Source organism: Euprymna scolopes, chromosome 14, assembly GCF_053919585.1.
Source record: "Euprymna scolopes isolate OS-2025 chromosome 14, ASM5391958v1, whole genome shotgun sequence".
NCBI lineage: Eukaryota > Metazoa > Mollusca > Cephalopoda > Sepiida > Sepiolidae > Euprymna > Euprymna scolopes.
In genome coordinates, this window is record NC_136495.1 from 119909329 (window position 1) to 119931817 (window position 22489).

Genomic DNA, 22489 nt, shown 5'->3' on the forward strand with positions numbered 1-22489 from the left:
ATCAAAAATAAGTGTAGAAACTAAAATTTCCAATTATAATAAATAGAAACTTGTCAATTTTTGTTCAATTGTATAGGAAAATTGTAAGAACAATTTTAATTTCATTATTTAAAATTAATTTTTTTTTTCTTTAGAATTGTCAAAATGAGCACCAATGTTTTTTTTTTTTCATTTTTGTGTTTTTTTTTTGAGGAAGTAATTTTTTTTGTTTGTTGTAAATCACTTACATCACTTTCCATGCTTTTTGTTTTATTTTTATGATTTTTTAAAAATTGTTGCTGCTTTGTAAGATAAAACAAAGTGTCAAATAATAAACAGCCATATCGTGACACCCCACCTCGCGATTGCCTCTAAAGATTTTTCTTTCTTTTTTACATAGCAAACTAGATCCCCATCTCAAGTCACTTTAAAAACAATATCTGAAAATTTAATGCTGAATTGATAGTAATTAAAGATTAAATAAAAAATTAAACAAAAAAAAAAAAGTTAAAAAAAATTGAGGAGTGAGGAAATTATGTAAAAGTCAAAAAAAAAAAAAATCATTTTATTGAATGATGATAATCTTTGCAGTTGCTCAAAAAAAAAAAAAAAAAAAAAAAAAAAAAAAAATTGGTTTTGGTTGAAAGGAAATATTTGGAATTTCCAAAGCGTAAGTAAATTATGAGATTCCAATCAATAAAATAAAGGAATGAGCAGACCCATTCATGAGAAAATGCAAAGAAATTTGTTACGCAACCCACCTCTTCCTCCTCTTTTTCTTCTCCAGGCATTTAACTGCCCCTAACTTATACTCTTAAGAATTTATGTATACCATGGCCTCTTGCGCACCCATCGGATGGTGTATCCCGAATCGACACGGATTTTAATTGAAGCAGCTTCTGCAGCACGAACAGTCTCCTTCACCGACTGCATCAAATTCTGGGCGTTACCGACCAACATCTCTGTGGCATCCTGGTCCTCTTCAGAACCTGTAAATTAAAAAAAAAAAAATCTATGAGAATCCTTTTTGTTTGTTATTTTCTGTTTTAGGGAATCTATAAAGGAACCAATTGCATCAGAGTTTGAACAACTTAAAAATTCAATAACTTTAACAATTAAAACATGCAAAAGTTTTGTTTTTTGTTCGGAAAATTCATCTTCTATTTATTCGATTGAAGGTTGCAATTGAAGCTTTTAGTTTTTTCCATTTTTTAATCATTTTATTCCAGCTGGGGATATCTGACAATCACTTGCTATCGCACACATTCCAACCAAGAGATCTTTTCAAGATTTTAACCATCCCTTTAAATGCACTTGTTTCTCCTGCACTTGGTTCACCAGATATATTTGCTGGGTAATTTTGGAGATTATCTTTTAGGAGTCCGGTTGCTACTATAATTACTGGAATGATGGAAATCTTCAAAATTTTAGTTTTTTTTTTTTGTTTTTTTCATGTTGTACATAAGACCTTAATATTTTGATTTTAACCGTCTCTTTAAGTGCAATTGGTAAGATTGCATTAAAGATTGTGGTTTTAAATAAGTTCAATTGATTTTTTTCTATGTTGCTACTTCTAATTTGTTAGAGTTTTTTTTTTTTTTTTTTAAACTTTATTTTTTCTCCATCTATATTGAAAGCATGCTTTTATCCGCCATTAGAATGTAGTTAAAGGACAAGATCGAAAGTGTGTGTGCGTGCGTGCATATGCATGTGTACATGTGCATATATGATGGCTGCAAGCTCATATTTGCTTAACTTTTCAAACAATGCCTGTGTGTGGAGCTATTTTAAGTGAGGAAAGGCTTTAGACAGACTGAATACCAAATTCTCTAAGCAACTAACATCCTATCTTAAAAAAAAAAAAAAAAAAAAAAAAAAATAAGTTTAGGTTCATCGTTGGAAGCAGATGTTATTTTGGAGTTTTCTTTTTTCTAGATGACCACCTTAAACGCCAGAGAGAATATCTCTTCTCATTGCTTTTTCCCCACCCTCGAAATACATGCCACAACAAACCCATCTAGTCGCAAAATTCCACCCCTGCATTGTAGCGGTCCCTAAATGCCAGAAATCCTTCTAATAGTTTCTTCTTAGACTGTTAGACTTTGGAATTCCCTCCCTGCTTCCTTGACTGTACTAAAAACAAAAACATCTCGCTACTCAACTCCCTACATAGTGTCTTGTACACATGATTCTAAATAGTAACCTCTTACATCCAAGCGGCAATATGCATTGTTGGAAATTAACAAGAGCATAAAAAAAAATCCCGATGCAACCTGAGTATTTCTTTATTTTTATTGATATATAGATAGATATTTTTATTGATATATAGATAGATATTTTTATTGATATATAGATAGATATTTTTATTGATATATAGATAGATATTTTTATTGATATATAGATAGATATTTTTATTGATATATAGATAGATATTTTTATTGATATATAGATAGATATTTTTATTGATATATAGATAGATATTTTTATTGATATATAGATAGATATTTTTATTGATATATAGATAGATATTTTTATTGATATATAGATAGATATTTTTATTGATATATAGATAGCTGAAAAAGTCACGATACTGACTCTTGAATAATGATACTGATAATCCAATCTTTACTGGAGTTTCTTGGTTTATTTAGACTGGTTTGTATTAATCAAATCTTGTGTAAAATAAAAGATTCTTCTGGAGTTACTGCAAGAAAAAAAAAGTGCTGACAAATTGTAGTTGACTGCTGTTTTATTCAACGGAGAGCATATTTTCTAAAGAGAGCATTTTGCATGAAACTAACCTCTAGAAAATTATGGATTGATTAAATATTTCTGATTTTGTAAGATGTATACAATTTTTAAATAAAAAAAATAGACTCGAGATTTTTTTTAAAATAAAATCCTACAATTGGATTGTTATACAAAACTTTGCCAACACAAATTGTCCAAAAGTTTAGCTGTTAATATCAGACAGAAAAAAGTTGAACACATTTTTAATTACTTTGAGATATACTGTGTACATGTGTGTATAGTATCCAGTGCTATATTTTTAGAGGAGGTTGTTCAATATCTGTAGGGTTGATTTGCTGTTAAACAAAAACCAACCAATATCTGTGATAGAGATTATGTACATTGTAAACAATCAACAGTGCATAATGAAACTTCTTATCTCGCATAATTATCTTCTGTGTGTGTTCCAATTTGGAAGGAGTTTTAAAGTTGAAAAAAAAAAGAAAAAAAGCTTACCAAAATAACATGCAACTTAACCATATAAAAGTTTGAATTCATGTTTCTATTTTCACTTTGTACTATTTATTTCTACTGTTTATTTATTTTTAATCAAGTGATGAACTGGTTTTAAGTGTCTTCGTAAGAATTTATTTTTGTACTTATATTTAAGTTTTGATCTTTTGTTTAATAATTTTCTTTGTGTTTGATACAGGATTGTCACTATTTTCTCTTCGAAACATAGTTTATAGTGTCTTCAGTTGTTATAAAGCAGCACTATTTTTCTGATTTTCCATGCGATTTATTGCTTATTTTGGCTTGAATTTTTAACATGTCATATGTAACTATACAATAATTTTGTTATTAAATGAGCTTTTTATGCATAGTTCCTATTTGTCCTGTCACTTGAATGTATACTTTTTTTTTTTAAATTGTATTTTAGTATATGGTACTTGCTTGTAAACATTTTGCATTCAAAGGATACTCAGATTTTGCTTTACAGTTAGTTATAGTTACATATGGGGGTTTTCATGTATTTATAGCATGCTATATATCGTTTTTGCTGCAAGTTTTTATTTCCATGCAGCTGTAGTTAAATTTCAGTGTTCCTGTTAAATATTTTGCTTGATATTAAGAAATATTTGTTTAAAAGTTTAAGAAATGTGTTTATTCTGTTTTCACATTTTTGCTTAATGGTGGGTCAAACCAATTTATGTTTCTACTTCTATTTAGATTTTTCTATTTTTTCTTAAACAAATAAACTAAAATAATTTCCGTAAAAACATCATGTAGCAATACTAATAGCAGCCATAATAGAATGGGTATTATTTGTATATCATATAAAACTATCAAACTTGAAAGGTACAATTTTGTGACATTCGCTGTGTATGTCTATAACTAAAACTGAATGTTATTTAAAAGAAACAGGATATAAAAACCCTGTCTATTATATTTATAATATTTATATTTACACAATCTGGTAGAATGCATCAAGTGAGGCATAAGTTTACAAAGAGTAATTTTATCTATTTGCTATATTTACTAACTAGTGTAATATTTACTAACTAGTGTTAACTTTGAAGAAATAATTCTGAAAAGTTGACACTCGGTTTAGTAGCACTTTTATAACGAAACATAATTTTTTTAAATATAATTTCTTCAAACATATCTCAGCTAGTTGGAAAAAGACTGGAATTGTTGGATGAGTCAATTTCAATATTTTTCCCCTTGATTATGTTTCAACTTACCAATTCCAATTCTTTTAAAATCTCTGAATATTTAACTATAAAATTGGTTTTATGTTTTCAAATGTTTGGATTACTCCAAAAATCTATGTGCATAATTTTTGGAAAACTTTAAAAAATACACGTATTAAGTTATTTATACATTTTAATTTTACTGATACTCAATGAATATTTATCATTTTATCATTAGTACCAACAACAGGAAATTAAGTTAAAAGAAGAAGAAAAAAAAAAGCAATTAAAAGAATTAGATACTAATTTTTCCAATTCCTGATTCATTATAACACTTAAAAACATTAAAATATTGTTCTTAACAGATTTTTAAAAAAATATTTAATCATATTTCCATTAAGCACCCAAAATAAGAGCAAAATATATATCATTTAACACAAGTTATTTCAAGCAAACATTCTCAAAGAAAAATTTTTTTTATCATACTCAACATAGTGTGAATCTGGAAGTAAATTACTTCCAGATTCACACTATGTTGAGTATGATAAAAAAATTTTTACTTAGTAATGGTCGACTCCCCACGCTCCCCAAATTGAAATAACTTTTATATGAGTGGATACAACTTTTTGTCATACCAAAAACAGTTGCATCATTAATATGATTGGAAAATAGGGACAACAGAAAAGATATGAAGGGCTAGGAAAGATGGTATCTTGATAAGCACTACAATTCAAAGTCAAAATAGATCTGGAGGCATTGGTAACTAATGTTTGACCCCATACTCATGAAAACTACTAGATTGGTGTCACATCATCAAATATATTTGAAGGTCATATACAGGACATCAAAACTAGTACTCATTGTAATACATCCAGTACTCCAAGGGTTATCTATGCAAAATTTGGTGCAATTCTAAGTAAATAAGTATTAGTATTAATAATAATAGAATAAAAATCATCATCAATGTTTTTTTTTGTTTCCAATAACACGTAACATCCAACGGGTTCTTTATGCTAAATTTATTAATTTGGTGACGAAGTATTTTATTATTGACTAGCGGGGGTACCCGGCGTTGCCCGAGTGCCGAGTGTTTGTTTCCGGGACGGTGGGGGAGGGGGGAGTTTTAAAAAATGTTATGGTAGGTAAGTAGGAAGGATCAAACCCGGAGTCATTAGTAAAAGTAGGAAAATAAAGTGTGAAAAAAAAAAAAAAAAAAAAAAAAAAACATCTGCAACGTTAACAGTTCGGCCACCAAGAAAAGTCCATTCGAGTTGTTTAGGAAAAAAAAACAAACAAAAAAAACGACTACGGTAGGTCGGCGTGAACGTGAAAATATAATGTGAATTGTCCAGCACGCTAACCACTACGCCACAGAGCACTGCAGCTTAGTTTAGTGATTTTAAATAACTTCACATGAAAGAACTACGAAGCGAAACCGGTGTTCTCTTCTCAACTGTTCCTTGTAAACGATCCCCAAACGGTGTTAAGTGGTGGCAGGAGGAGGAGGAATTTATTAGAGAGAAAATATTTTACCACTTCCATTGATCTTAACCGATTTTGGCCGTGACTTCTCAGCAGAAAAAGTATAGAAATCTAAGATTATCGAGGAATTTGAGAAATAATAAGCCTATAACACACCTCAGATATTGTTCTGCCGTTTGTGCATATTATATTTGCATGAAATATCTTGATTTTTAATCCTATTAATGTCAAAATCAGACGGGGAAAAAATGAGTTCATTTTATTTATATAGAGATATATAGATAGTAATATAATCTGCATCTTTATGACACTAGATATTCCTAAGTCTCTCTGTGCAAATTTGGTGCGATTTTTTTAGATAGTTCTTGTGTGACCCCATAGGGATCGGGCAATGCCGAGTGACCTTGCTAGTCGACACGAATTCAGAGGAATTCGCACGGCTGAATTCTAATGATGACGATGATGGTTTGATGTTGTTTAAACAGAAATGTCTATGGGATTTTGTCAGAAAGAAAAAAAAAAACAAATGATAATTATTTTATCTCATGGCTGTTATATATCTGTTAACAACGAAAAGGTTGTTTTTAAAAACCTCTGTTGATAGTTATGAAGAATGGGGGTCAAGGGCAGGGGTCGCCGCCAAGCATTGTTCGACTTGGGGTGACTAATCATGCCTAATTGGTAATAAGTAAAAACCTCAGTGCAGGTGGGGGTTGAGGTTTGGTAGAGATAAGCTCTAAGAGAAAGAAAGAAAGAAAGGTGTTTATAACCACTCTCTGAAGGAGAGGTGGGGAAAAAGGGGTTAGATTTAGAAAGGATTTCTAAGCAGAGGAGTCGTAGCCAGCAAGCTGAATGGCTGGGCTTGTCAGGCGCTCCCGATTTGGGGAGCCCTTCAGGGCCTGAACTTATGATGGGAACTAGCCTGTGTTAATGGGAACTCTGTGACTTTACTAGTCCGGTCTTACATCATTCACTGCTATAGTCAAGTCAGTCACCTCAAATTAGACAGTGGTTGTTATGAAGTAATGAAAACAAATAGTTTGTTACTGTTATAACCCAGAGTTCTGTTTGTTGTGGTGAGGACTTGATTTTTTTCAGCAAACCGCAAGGACCAGCGGAATGATTGATGTACCCGGAGACTCCCTACACATGGAAGAAAGACGATTCGATTGAAAGGAAAAGCGCCCCTCCATGAAAACACAGTGGGTAAGGACGATCAACAGGCCAACTTGTAACGAGACAAGGTACGATCAAAGGACACCTGGCACATCAGTAACGTTATAAATGGTGCCGGATCGTACATCGTTATACTTGAACCTACATGTGAATATTGTTTTATGTACATTTTCATACATTCTCTCTACTCATACTAGACATTACAAGAATGCTTTACGCCACATTTGGTGCAATTCTGTCAAGTATTTTTGAAGTCTATATTTTAGCATTTTCATTTATTATTAATGAAGATTTGATATCTGTCTGAAGTTGAAAATATATCATATCTTTTAAATGTTCAATTTAGGTGGGGATGAGGGCAGTGTAGTATCTGTTTCCATGGGCATATTCTCCTAGGTATTGATTCTTTTTATTTGAAGAGAGGTAGAGCAATATTTTATCCTATGAAACCATCATTCCAGGCATTAACTCCTCCTTGTGAGAGAAGATTTAGTATGTTTTTATCTGTTATATACTAGCAAAAAAATACTTCCTCTAGTCTTTATTGTAAAAAATAAAATAAGGTTAATTAAAAGCATACAGTTTACATTTACTTTCTTTTGAAATAGATTTTCACTAACAGTAACTGGTGCTAACATGACCTTTTTCTAATTTGAAATGACAATAGAAATATGATTAAAATTCAGTACTTCTTAGTTTGATGAGACTCCCCCCCTCAAAAAAAAAAAAAAAAAAAAATCTGCAGATCATGTGATAAAAAATTATTAGGGAGAAAAATTTTCCTCAATTTATTTTAGATTTTTTCCGGTTTATTTTAAGAAATTCAATGTACAAATAGAAATACTAGGGATCAGCAGAATCATTTTAATATGAAATAGACATAGAAAAAGTTTCAATTCGTTTTTTTCTCTAATTTATTGGTAAAATAAGGGAAAAAAAATTAAGCAAGTTTTATGAAGATTTTAAATTATTTATATACCAAAGAATTCATCATAAATAGTTATTCAAATGTAAATAAATTGAGAATTTGTTTTGCTTGAAATATTTAAATCTCAGAACTGAAGATTATCATCTTTTCATATATTATTTTTCCACTCAGCTAATTTTTGAACAAGTGAACAGAATGCAGATTTAAAAGATATTTAGAGGGAGGTGGAGGATGAAGGTCTATAAAAGAATTGAATTATGAAAGAAAAGGAGAAAATATTGAATTTGTAGATCAATTCTTTTCTTGATAGGAAAAATACCAGTGCAATTTAGGTCATGAGACAAAGATTAGGGACAGTCAGTGCATTATATATATATATATATATATATATATATATATATAGAATGGGATGAAAATAAATACAATCTCCTAAAACAAAAAGATGTGTCCTTTGAACAGAAAATTAATATTTACAAAAAACAAAAAAAGTAACATTAATAAAATTAATACGATTTACAAATGTTATTGAACATAAAAAGTTAATTAAAGGCAAAATGTTGACATGAAATGAAAACAGATTTTGTAAATTGTTGATCAGATACAAGTCTTCCATATATGGTCATTAACTATTTAAAACTAGTACATGTTGAGAAAAATTATACACAATTGAAAATGAATTATCAAACGATTATTAAAAGAGAGTTTTAAAAATACTTTATTTAAATTCTTCTGTTCATTTAATGTCATTTTTCCGTTGTTCAGGGATCAGACGTTTTCTGATATTATGCAGGCTTACTCTCCACTTCTCATGGTTCAGCAGGCCAACCGTCTCAGATTCCACTCAGTGTAGTGCGGTCTTGCCTAATAGTTGACTTCCAAGTTTTTCTTTCCATTTAAGACAGATACAGTGGTTCATCTAGGAGGCTGAACACTCCACATGATCATACCAAAATATCCAATTCACTCTAAGGATAACATCTGCTGGGCAAATGTACTTTTAACAAATCCTATGACCTGATGATTTGGTCAGATTTCACATTGCAGATCCATTTAATCATGAATCTGCCACAGCGCTGCAGTTTGACAAAAAAGGAGCCAGGTGAGGGTCCAGTATTTACTGCCATATAACATTATGCTCTGACATTTATACAATTTACTTGTGATGCTACCAGAGGCAACAGCTCATAAAATTTTGCCTTTATCTTTGTGGCTGCAGTGAATTCACATCCACCTGCACTCTGCATACGAGTTGCCTTAAATAAATTTCCAGACCCCCCCCCCCCAATAGGCACTTTTATTGATAGTACACACATGAAACTAGTCCCCTTCAAAATAATCTCCTCCGGCTGCAATGCACTTGTACCATTTCAAAAACTTCTGGAAGTCCTCTTGTGTAAGCATGTCAATGACCCTTGTCATAGCCTCTTTCATCTCCTCAATCATCTTATAATGACAGCCTCTAAGGTTTTACTTGAGCTTAGGGAATAACCAAATGTCACGAGGAGCAAAGTCTTGACTATAAGAATGGTAAGGAACTTTCTTGATGCCCATCTTGGTCAAATAGTCTGTGACAAGCATGGAACACCCCTGGGACAAACTTTGTGCAAATCTTCCACATCTTCAGTTCCTTGCAAATAATTGTGTATACAGTTATCACACAGACATCAAACTGTGCACTGATTGTCTCTATAGACACACAATAGTCTTTATCCATAAAATTCTTTTTTTTGGCCAATCAACTCTGGTGTTCTGGCTTTTTTACTCCTCCCACAGCTCTTATCCCTCACAAACTCCCTGCCATCCTTGAATCTCTTATACCACTCAAAAACTGATTCTGGATTCATGCAAGATGGTTCAAAAGCAGTCTGAATCATTCCATACATTTCTGTGGCATTTTATCCAAGTTTAAAAACACAATTTTATTGCATATCGTTTTCAAAAGTGTCCTCACATCCAGATTGCATTTTTGAAATTCACTAATTGTGACAATTAAGCTTTAGTAAGGTGTATTCCAATTCTTGCTGTAGCTCTTCCTTTGAACCTGAAATCATAAGTGGTCCGTCATCTCATAAGATGTATAGCAATAAAATACTACATTTTCAAGACTATGACAATTTTAAATGCCCGAAAAAAGTCTGGAAACTTATTGAAGGCACCTTGTATATCCTAGGAAGCAGAGAGAGTGCTACCTTCAGGATATTATCATCTAGTACCATCTCTTTGCAGGGACAAACATCAAGAGGATGTGTGTCTTATGCATCTCTTACATTGAAGCTGGGGTTTGAGGTCAACTTATCTTTCAGGTCACTGCACTTTTTGTTGACCGACCATAGGTATGTTACACTGTACCACATTGCATGTAACACTCTTTTGGAACACAGAACAAGGATACTAGTTAGAATCCCTTAGAGATCGTAGATAAGAACCACACACACCATTATTGTAGTTTTAGGTAAGTTCGTCCACAAACCTTTGACCTCCAAACTGTTTTTCCATGTTTTCAGTTTATGTTTGAACTGTTTCGGTAACTCAGCAATGATAAATAAATCATCAGTGTAAAGTAATTCTCAGACAGCCCAACTGAAACTCCAAGACTATAATGAAAAATGATGGGCTAAGAATTCATACCACCCCAGAGTTTTCTTATCCAGTGTAGGTGGGTACATGAGCTAGGTAAACAAAAAAACTAAAAAAAAATTTTTTTATAACAGAGCGTGGATGTGTGTGTACAAATTCATACAAAATGTGAAATGTCACCATAACGAAAAAAAAAAACAAAACACTAACACTAAAAAAACAAAACAAAAAAAAAAACATGTACAGAGACTGGATGACATTGGAGAGGATAGAGGTCAGATAGAAGGAGCATGATCATGTGAAAGACGACGATTACGTTAGAGATGTGAGTGTTGTCATAGCCATAATGAGAAATCACGCGCAGTGAGAGAATGAAGAAATAAATGTCGTTACAAAATAAAAAAAATGAATTCGAGTTAATCTTGGACTTGGTCTCCTTTACTACATAGGCTGCATGCAACATGTGGGTCCCATGTAAATATGGATAATGGTACATTTTTGCCGGAATTGATTTGTGCTAATTATGCGAGTGCAAGCCATGGAAATAATATAAGAACCTCTCAATTACAAAATATACTGAAGTAAGTGTCACTGAAAGTCACTTAAAGCAAAACACTTGAAATAAAGCTTGAGAGTTTAGTTGACACTGGATATGAAGAGAAGTGAAAATGGGAATATAAGGACAAACATTTACAGGAATTAAATTCTTAATTTGATAACAAAGAAAAAAAATACATCTTTTAAAAGAGAAAGTATATATCTTGACTGTAGATTGGCTTGTAGGCATGCCTGTTGACAATGAATGTAAGCCACATTCATGTTCACTTAAAAAAAAAAAAAAAAAAATGCTTTTGTGGGCAATGAACATCTTGGCAAATAAATTAAGCAGAAAAAAAAACAGGAAAAATAAAAAAAAAACAAAAAAACAAAAAAAAAAACAAAAAAAAAACAGAAAAAAATTCCATTTCAACAATTAAAAAAAATTAATGTTTTACTTTTGTTTCTTTTTTTTATTTCTACCCCAGTTTTTCTAACTCATCCAGTAATATCAGATTCTTTTAAATATATCACCTGAAAAGATCCCAATACTGTTCAGGTAATCCATTATTTTTTATCAGACTTTTTAGTTGATTACGCATTAATGTTTAAGGCTTATACTATTAATAAAAGCAATTTTCAATAATATGATTTAAAAAACAAACTTTATGATAAATAAATACATTACTGAAAAAACAAAACAAAAACAACAAACAAACAAAAAAAAATCCCAAATATATAAACATATCTAAATAACAAAATCTATAACTAAAATCTAATATTTTACCAAAAAAAAAAAAAAAAAAAGTGTGTGCGTGTATATATATATCTAGACAGATAATATGGTGCATACACACATACTCTTCTAACTGTGTTAAACACACGCATACAAATTATAATTTGCAACCAGCAGAAGTGTTGGGAAAGGGAACCAGCAACCTTCTTAAATCCAAAGTCATCTGAAACCATGGCATGCAAAAGAAAAATCATAAAACCCAGTCCAAACTTACTTGATTCTGGATTTCCAAAAAGCAGCATAAAAAAAATGTAGGAAACAATAAGATCAGAATATTTTTCAAGAAAACGCAAGAAAGCGATTATTTCTAACATCTATTAATGATTAATTGAACAAACAAGTGTAACTGTTTCAACAAAAAAAGAAAATATTAAAATAAAAACAAATACATTACATGCACAAAAGACAAAGATTTAGTGTATTCTTTATTTTTTTACCACTTGCGTTTTAAAAAAAAAAAGAAAAATTGAACTTTTTTTTTTAAAGTTATGAACACTATCCCAGTTTAATAACAATGAACCAGTAGTGATAATTGCATATATGTGTACTCTCAGTGTTTTACCCTCAACTTTTTCACAATGTTTTTCTCTTTATTCCTTCTGCTGCTGTCTTATTCACTTTTTTTTCTAATATTTATGGATACATATGTCTTAGCCTCATTTATTTAAATCCATATTTTATAAAAAAAATACCTGATATACTCCTATTGTCACTGTTGGCTTAGTATTATTAGCTTGGACTAATGATCAGAAGATGGAGTAAAATTAAAGTTTGAGGAGCTATTCTTAATGACGAAATAAATGTACGACATAATCACATTGACACACCAGTTCTCAAAGTTAAGCAACATTGAGCCTGGTCATTACTAAAATGAGTGACCAATTTGGGAATTCCAGGCGCTGTATGTAGGACATAGACACTTCCTTACAAAAGTTGCAAAAACCTAACATTGTCATCTTCCTTAACGTGTGATTACTCAGGTTGTTTTACAAGTATTTTTACGACCTAACTGTTAGGATGACACCCTACAGATTCAGACAAACTATTCCTGACATCATTTCCGGTAACCAGTTTCTGTGATTGAGCTGTCTTGAGTTGAGACTCAGTGCAACTGGGAATTGCTGGTGAATTTCATACTCCCATGAAACTTCCTCCTTTGGGGGAAGTTGGTTAAATCCGGTTATATCATGTTAGCTAGGGTTAGTGCCGCTTCCATTTTATTTGCATTAAAGTTTAGCCATTTTCGTGCTTTTATAACTTTTTCATTGTATAAGTAGGCTTTATTATTTTATATATTAACAGTTTTATTTATTCGATTTTTTTTAACCCTATAAAAAGCTTGCAAAAAATGCACAAAAGATAAAATATTTTATTGATTTTATGTAATAAGAGTCAAGGTAATTTTCTTTTAGTGGACATCTTGTGGGTAGTGTTGAAAACATAAAATTACCAATGAAAATTAAATAGTCCAAAAGTCACTGCTGACTGAAAGTTTAACACATTTTAGTAGACGGTTGCAAAGGTGAAAAGTTTGAATGCCAATGGTTTTATGTCTTATCCAAAATCTTGTATGCCTTAATTGTTGGCTGGTCATTATAAACACGTCTAATCACTTGGAAACATCAAGTTCTTCACAATTGTGTGAAATTAAAATGGAATTCTTAAAACCAGACTAATATGTGATAATTGAATTCTTACCACTGTGCAACAAGAGTTGGGAGATCATACAATATTTTTATTCTCTGGTTTGTATTTTCCAAGAAAATAACACAGGAATGGAGAGAATAAAACAATTCTTTCACCAATTTGTATTCAGAAAAAAAAAAATGGTCCTTCATTGATCCAAGAACATATTCATTTATAATGTGTAAAACAATTAGGTGATTGTTAGGTTTTACAGCAGGTCAACCGGTGTTAGATTATTTTATGCTAAAACTGCATGTTCTGTATATGAATGGTTTATAGTATAAACTTCTTTATTCATAAAAATATTGGCTACATATGTGCATACATATTTCAGTTGCGACTTCCTCTGAAATCTGACCTCATCAGGCTGAAATTTAAAAAAATTGCAACTCAAACATGTATGCACATATGTAGCCAATAATGTTTGTATAAATAAACAAATTTATCCTATAATACTGCTCTGTTTGTTATTGAGTACATTTTATCAACACCAGCGTTATTGGAATAACATCAAGAAACTACAATACAATTATTATATGAATGGTTTATATATTAGTTTGTTTGTAGTATATTCTATACATAGTCTGTAAATTATAGATTACCCTAATAGGTATTACCACTTCAGAGTCAAGCGGCAAATAATTTTTATAAAAGTGAACTTGTGTGCATAGAATGGTCTCTACCAAACTACTGTCAATATTATGTCTACAGACTTAACATTTGATAAGGGATTCTGATCTGTAGAACAAATTCATTTTGATTTTTAATCAGTTACGAGAACTGCTAAGGGTTCAAAATTGGAACTTGGCAGGCGTAAGTCGATTTAAATTGCTCCACTGCACATGCACAAATATACATTTAAGTCTGTTAATTTGTAAAGTTTTAATAAACATATGGACTTAGCTCAAATGGTAGTGAATAATGCTGGAGAATTAAAGGTTTTAGTTTCGATTCTAGCTGATGGCACCCCATTTTTTTTTTTTTTTATTTTTTTTTTTAACTTTTGAAATCACTACTATATATTGGATACAATAATCAATGGAGAATTGGCTCTATAATATTAAATATGAAATCTGCATAAACTAAAATATATTTAAGCATATTTTACGACCAGGCAATGTCGGACAACCTGCTAGTTTAATATATTTTTTATAGCTTTTTTGAATGATGTTCTTTTTAGTAGACTTATAAAGTGATGGTTTTTGGTGAAATAGTTTAGTTTGGTTTAATAGCATCTTATTTAAAGTTGTTTAAAGTCTTGTGTGCATTAGGTATATATTTTATAATACAGATGTTCTTTTAGCATATGCATATTCAGTTTTATGTCTGAGTTTTGGAATTTGTTTAGTGGTTGATACTTTTAGTATTTTGCAATATATTTATAGATTTCTTTGAGGAAGTTTATAATGCTGTTCATTTTCACTTTCTCACATTTCGTTTAGATGGTTGAAAGTGTGGTAGCCTTTTTGTCTGTCGATGAGAATCAAATTTATATCAAAATGTTTGACTGTATATTTGGTCTGACAGGCTAAGCATTCAGGTGGTAGTTTTGATTTTAAAGTGATGGGGTGGGTTAGTCTTGTATAATCAATACACAATCAAGTGAGAGTAATGGCGACTAACTGACTCCAAATTTGAGGCTTCATCACTGAATGTAGTTTTAAAACAAATTAGTTTACAAAAAACTTTATTAATGAGAATTTCATCTCTAGTTTTCGTTGCAATTTCGTATTAACATGACTTTGTTTTATGCCGTTTCATTATTTGTTTTAGGTTTTAAATATTGGTGATGGTGTAGATTACTGATATTTTAAACCAACGCATTTTAGGTGAAAACATTACATACTTACATGTCATGTCGAAATTAGTATTAATTTTAAAAAATACAAAAAATGATTCAGTAGAAAAATAATTACAAGTGAAAATAGATTTTATCGAATTATCAAGTTTTATTGTATGTTTTAATGTGCAAGATTTGTGCGACTAATTTAGTGTGACAAACTGACTTATCTCCCTTGACTTAAATCAACGGTCTGTCATTTTTAAACACAAAATGTCAGAACATAATTGTGAATGACTTTTTTTTTTTTTTTTTTAAATACATCTAGCACATCTACTGAATTTCTCGTAACGTTTGTGCTTAATGTTTTCACCTGAAGAAATGTGTTGGTTTAAAACATTACTAATCTATACAAGCATCGAAATATTATCTTTCATTGGTCTTGAATATTGTGAAATTTTTTTTGTTTTTTTAAAATCTGTCAATGCATTTCCAAGATTAATAAACAATTCAGTATATGAACTACAAATTACAATGGAGGTTACACATAACAATAAAAATTAAATTAATTAAACTACTTGTTAAAAAACAAAAAAACAACAAAATTAGTCGTATTAAAACTGAAAATGAAAAGTTTGCATTCAATAAACACACGGTGATGTTTCTTGTTCTTTGAAACATTTTTTTTCTTGAAGGCATTAATTTTCAGGATCAACATTAAGCTATGAAGGGAGTTGAATAAAACCATGCACAGAAAACTTTAGTGGGAATTACCACAAGCAATTTCACTGCCATCTGGCGCTGGTATCGGCTCTGTAGAATTGAAGGTAATAATAAAAAACAGTTATAATCATGATTAAAAAAAATGTTAAAGATATTGAACTAAGTATATAACTCATCATTCTAAAAATGTCCTTTTTATGCAAGAGGCTAAGGCAAATCATTTATCCATATGCAAAAATGAAATTTAAAAAAATTATAAAAATGACTTCTACCAAAATTGTTTCCCAAATTTGAATCATCATGCCAACATCTGTTTCTTTCAATCAGTTTTTCTGAATGTATTTTCAAGGGACTTATAATTTTGCTGTTGTACCTGCAAGGTGTATACACCACAAAATCAAAAGAATTTGAACAAGCGTTAAAGTTTTCTTTTAAGTGGTACAATATTTAACAATTGTTTCATTTTATTTCAATAGAAATTTTCAGAAATCAAGGGGCCCCTCTTTTCTTGGGGCTAACACTTAATTTCTACATGAGATGCAGAAATATTCGAGTGTTCAATTAAATTCTCTTTACTTCTCAAACGTAAAGTGAAGAACATTAATTTTTCTCTCACAATTTGATGAGTTAAATATGCTATAATATATCTTTTTGGTTTCTTGATCTTATCAGATTCAAAAACAAGAATTCATCTAGTCTGGTGGAGTGTCCAGATTCATACTGTTACTATAAACATCACTTGGAAAAGGTGTACCATTCATCATATAAGCTCACCAGGAACCATAAGGCCAAAGGAATAGTTGGCCAAAACATTATGAAACAACAACTAGGAAGATAAGGATAACAGTCCGCAAATAAACTGTAAATACTATTATTTTGAATATTTAATCATGGTTTACTTGTAGTGGAAAGTATCCTCATACAACGTTGTTCTGAAAACCTCCTGTAGATAAAGACCTTAGACACTCAAGGATAGTGTCTAGCAGGCATTCAAGTTCTCTGCCATAATATATGAATAATATATAATAATAATACGAGTTAAATAATAAAGTCTCTTCTAATATACCTGCACCTTACAGGCATATCAAGAATTCAAGTTATATTTGATTATTTTCCCCAAATTGTACAACAAAATGTTAACTAAATAATTTAAGGAAAATATTTAACCATTTTCTATTTTAGCTAAACAAATGTGATTTTATATAATTTAGTAAAAGTAAAAAAAAATATCCATTCTAAAAGGACTTATTTTTTAGACGAATAATAAATATTTTGAATGTGTTAAATTCAGAAATACTGACTATCTCATATAACCTTCAATGTGACTCGGGAAAGGAAAGGGCATGCCACACGCACAGTTATTACAAGGGTAGTGGTAACTCATGTTTCGTAGTGAATGTTTTGATTAAGATTTGACATTGCATCTCTCATAGGTCCCCCAAAAAGATATCTAGAAATGGCAACAGATAAAATTCATAATTAAAACTTAATTTTTCCAAATGCAGAAATTGTTTTAAACGTCTATCACTTACGGCGACAGGTTGTAGTAGAGAACTGTTTTTATTAAAGTTGAGCAAAAATGAGGGAAAAAGAAAAAAAAAAGAAAAAAAGAAAAAAAAAAAGGAAAAAAGAAAAAAAAAGAAAAAAAGAAAAAAGAAAAAAAAGAAAAAAAGAAAAAAGAAAAAAAAGAAAAAAAGAAAAAAGAAAAAAAAGAAAAAAAGAAAAAAGAAAAAAAAAAAAGAAAAAAAAGAAAAAGGGAAGAAAAAAAAAAAAGAAAAAGGAAAAAGAAAAAAAAAAGAAAAAGGAAAAAGAAAAAAAAAAGAAAAAAAGGAAAAATAAAAAAAAGAAAAAAAGGAAAAATAAAAAAAATAAAAAAAGAAAAATAAAAAAAAAGGAAAAAGAAAAAAAAGAAAAAGGAAAAAGAAAAAAAAGAAAAAGGAAAAAGAAAAAAAGAAAAAAAGGAAAAAGAAAAAGGAAAAAGAAAAAGGAAAAAGAAAAAGGAAAAAAGAAAAAAAAGAGAAAAGAACAGAAAAGAAAAAAAAAGAAAAAAGAAAAAGAAAAGAAAAAAAAAGAAAAAAAGAAAACAAAAATCACCATGGGACAAAACAAGCTAAATAATCGAACATTTTGTGCGAGATTGGTATATCATAAATCTAAATCTAAAAACTTGCTTGTATATGAGTAATTTCTTTTCATCTATATTGTCTTTTACAGCATTCTGATGATACTCAAATGCAAATAACTGCACAACTTGAATAATGTCTTTTTCATGTTACGGTTAACCATTCTTTGGTAGGAAGACCTTGTCTTGAAACATGTCAGTCCTCATACAAGTTTCATGTGGCAAAACCTGTAGGCTGCTAATTAAATCAATCCTAAGATCACATATTCATTTGTGTTCAAGCTTTGAAACAATCTGAAAGCATCAAGTGGTAAAATGTTATCCATGGTTAAACTAAAGAAACATTATTACGTGTAATTTAGCACCAAGAATAACTCCTAAATATGAAGATTAGGATCCGGAAAATCAAAGATATTCTTATAGTTTTAAACCATTCCTTTGGTGTCTTTTTTTTTTTTAGAGATTATCAGACAAGATAAAATGCAACTAAAAGAATCATAAATATCAAGACATTAACCTGCAGATCTCTACAATTTAATGAGGTTTAGATTTCTTTATAATTTCTTCATATTTGGTAGAACAATTGTGTTATTTGGATTCTTCAGACTACTGTTCTCATCTTGAGTGTCATTGTCAGAACGTTTCGGCCGGTGTAACCTCCAACCTTCTTCAGGCATATCCTGTCAAACTTGGGAACGGTTCTACCGAACTCAAAAATCTGGACGGAATTTCAAATGGAATACTTTATTTACTTTACAGGAATAGAATACTCTTGTTCCGTTAGACATAATGGAATGAGAGAATAGAGGTCCTAAGTAAATCGCAATTGTACCCCCCACCCCACCTATCCCCAAGTATTCTAACCACTGCACCATGGGTTCTTGCAAACAGTTCTAGTAAGAATTTTGGAAGTTTTAAACCTATTTCATTTCTAGTTGTAAACCTCACTATTTATTACTAATTATTATTACTATGTATATTACTGTATATATATTATTGTTTACTTATTACTGTATACATATTCTTATTTATAATTAATAGTTCTGATATTGTGTAAAATTCTATACTAGTTCTACTTAGTAATTGATTATTGTCCAGCATATGTGCTGCTTCTTTGAGTATTCTTACTCTCAACTGTTCTTCTGTCTATAATTTTTACTTTGTCCCATAATGGTAGAAACGTAATATTGATAGAAGATCAATACGCTGCTAGTGAAAGCATCATTTTTAGTTCATTTATAAAATGTCCGTAAAATCAGTGTTACTTATGAAATATACAGAGAGGAGTACAAACAGAGAGAAAGGCTTGTTTCTGCTTGGCTAAAACAAGGTGGCAGACAAGGTCAAAAGAGTACTTGAATGGCGTGAATATGATGAATCAGCAGCAGTCAAAAGATAAAGGAGGAACAATTTACACACGTTAGCTGAGAAGAAATGAATCAAATGACAATAATCTAAAACAGAAAATCAAGTTTTTATTTTCTACAAAATATATATATATATATTTTTTTTATTTTTCAATAACGATCGATCAGTTGTATTCAACGTTTTTTTTTTTTTTTTTTGACCAATGTACATCTGGTTGAAAAATTTAAACCATTTAAAAAAAGTGTGAGCTAAAGTGAACTGCTACAACATCTAGAACAGACATTCTGAAGAACAAGGTGTTCAAGATTGTCGTTGTTACAAGAGTAAAAAGAAGCCATCATAGCTAAAATATTGAAATGAGTTTCGTTAAACCTTTTTGTGAAAATATTTTGACAATTATACTCTCCTCAGCATCACAGATTTTGGGTTGGTTTGAATAGTGTTTCACAACAAACTTTTGGGGTTATTTAAAACCAAAAAACAATTCCTAGCACAAGTTGTTATTTTATCGATAACTTGAGAGATATGTTCATATCTCAATGATATTAAAGTGTAAGCAAAAATGATAGATCTGACTAGAATATGAAATTTGTTTAACAAATTCCATATTCTATTCCGATATCCATTATAACAGCTCCTTCCCATATTTTAGACTATGCTTTGACTCGATCATATGACATAACTTCCTATGCACAAATAAAAAAAATCTAGGTTAATATAGTTTACACTATATGCATGTCGAATTTGATGACATTGGTATCCAAATAGATTAAGTGCTTCTTTGACAGCCTTACCAATTTTTTATAAAAAAGGATACTTATGCAGTATAAGGACCATGCTACTATTGGAATCATCCAGTAGGTTAAGGAAAATGCCAGAAGGTACTAAAACATTGAGTGCCTCAACTCTAAAACAAAAAATCATAAAGAAAACACTTGTTTGCTATCCGTGGTTTATTATATTTTTTTAAAAAAAGTCTAAATATTTCTCTTGGTTTGAACAAAAGAAATTACAAAAAATTATTTGTTAACTATCAGCTGTTATTAAAAAAAAACATTATTCATGAAACTTATATTACAATGAATGTTTTTTATTTGAATTTGAATTTTCGAAAAGTTTTGTAAAAAGCTTGAATAATATTCAAGAATATTCTCATTTTTCAATTAATGATTCATTGAATTAGCTTTATACTGACAGAAATAAAATATTTTTCATTGAAAAAACTTACTAATACTTGTACGAAAAAAAAAATATTAAAAAAAAAAATAATGAAACTTTCATGCAGCACCTTCTGCCTGGCGTTTTCCATAAACTGGTCATTATACTGCATACATACCCCCAAACTATTTATTTTTCATTGTATATGTTTTTTTAGTTATCTTTTAATTTGTTTTCCATTCCATGTAGTTTGTTAATGGAATACATCTGGAAGTTTTTTTTTTGTTGTTTTTTTTTCATTTTCTTTCTCTTGACACGGTTCAATTTGTTTTTTGCACAAATGCATATTTCTTTCAGAGGAAAATAGAAATAAATGTCAAAACAAATAAGTAACCCACTGACAACAAAAGTAATGAGAAAAAACTTTGTTGCTTACCTTGGGCTCCAAGCATTGTTGCTTTAACAGTAGAAAGAATCTTCAACTGGGTACCAATTGTTGGTATTCGTTCACACACTTGCAACAAATTCTATAAAACGATTGAAGAAAAGAAACAAAAAAGTTGAGAATTTTTAATGTTATTCATTGTTTTTGTGCATTTTAATTAAATAAAAACAAAAGATTCTAATATTTTTACAGTGGTCCCCAGGGGTCATATTTATTTTTCTAAAAAAAAGCATTCTGAGAGGAGCAGGACTTCTCACCCACATTGAAACTGTTTTATCTCTGATTTTACTAAGTTCTAAACCATAAATCATCATTATTATATTTGGTTTAATGTCTTTTACATGCTGGCATGTGTTGGACAGCTTTTAAGAACTGATTTCTAAGCTAACCTATCTCTGGCCAGGTCTTTATTCATCTTTCACTAAAGTCTATTCTGATTATGTCATGTTTTCCTTGGCTTTCACCTTTGAACTGAACATGCTACTTCAACTGCTCAACATCTACTAACCCAAGAACTCATCCGTTCTACACACATCTCCCTTTACTATTAAACTTTCCTTTAAGGTTATTAGATCCAAGCCTGTCAGACTTTTACACATCCATTGTATCATTCTCATATCATTTCTCTTCATTCAACCTTTACTGCCTAAGTTTGATTTCCAAACATCATTACACCGTTTACAAATGCTTGATAAACTCTTTACAGTTTATACCCTTTCACAATTTCTTCATCGGTTATTTAAGTTCACATCACTTAAGAGTTCTGTCCCTTTTTCTAATCAGTAGACAATCTACTTTAATCTTTACTGTCGCAGATTAATATGTAACGAAATGTCACTTCCACAATACATACCCACAAATCTAACATGAGAATTCAAATCTTCAGCCAAAGCAAATACTTCCTCCTCCTCCTCATCAGCCTTACTAATATCATAAAACTCATCTTTCGCATCTTTACGTCAAGCCACGTTGCAGTGTATAAGACAGATATAGCTGTGAAAATTTTCTCACTAACCAGCAACTGCATCAGTAGGATTCATTCCCACGATTAACTTCAGTCACTTCATCTACCCATCTCTCTGCAATAAACACCACACCTGTTTCTTTTTAACTTCCAGTCCAGTGCAACTTGTATCTAGCATTCTCTCCCCCACAAGCATTCTGACAGATTTGCCTCTCCATAAAGTTTCTCGGACACAACACAGATCAATACATCAATTCTTAAGCATCTATAGTGACGAGATGTTGCATGTGAACATAATTACACCACGATACCAACATAAAGAGATTAAAATGAGATATCCCACA

The 22489-nt window shown here is 30.5% G+C and overlaps 1 protein-coding gene across 12 annotated transcripts in view; it reads right to left on the bottom strand.

Annotated features, from left to right (window-relative positions):
• Nucleotides 1–557: 557 nt before the first annotated feature.
• Nucleotides 558–22489, bottom strand: part of LOC145293255 (vinculin-like) — a 317004-nt gene continuing 295072 nt past the window's right edge. For 9 of the 12 annotated variants that reach the window (XM_080139844.1, XM_080139843.1, XM_080139842.1 and 6 more), the window contains 3 exons: nt 21173–21263; nt 16140–16178; nt 558–968 (listed from right to left, as the gene is read on the bottom strand). In XM_080139844.1, the coding sequence (XP_079995970.1) occupies nt 802–968; nt 16140–16178; nt 21173–21263 (297 nt within the window). In that variant the 3' untranslated portion in view covers nt 558–801. The remainder of the gene's footprint in view (nt 969–16139; nt 16179–21172; nt 21264–22489) is intronic. The other 3 variants (XM_080139845.1, XM_080139837.1, XM_080139834.1) reach the window with 1 other exon arrangement.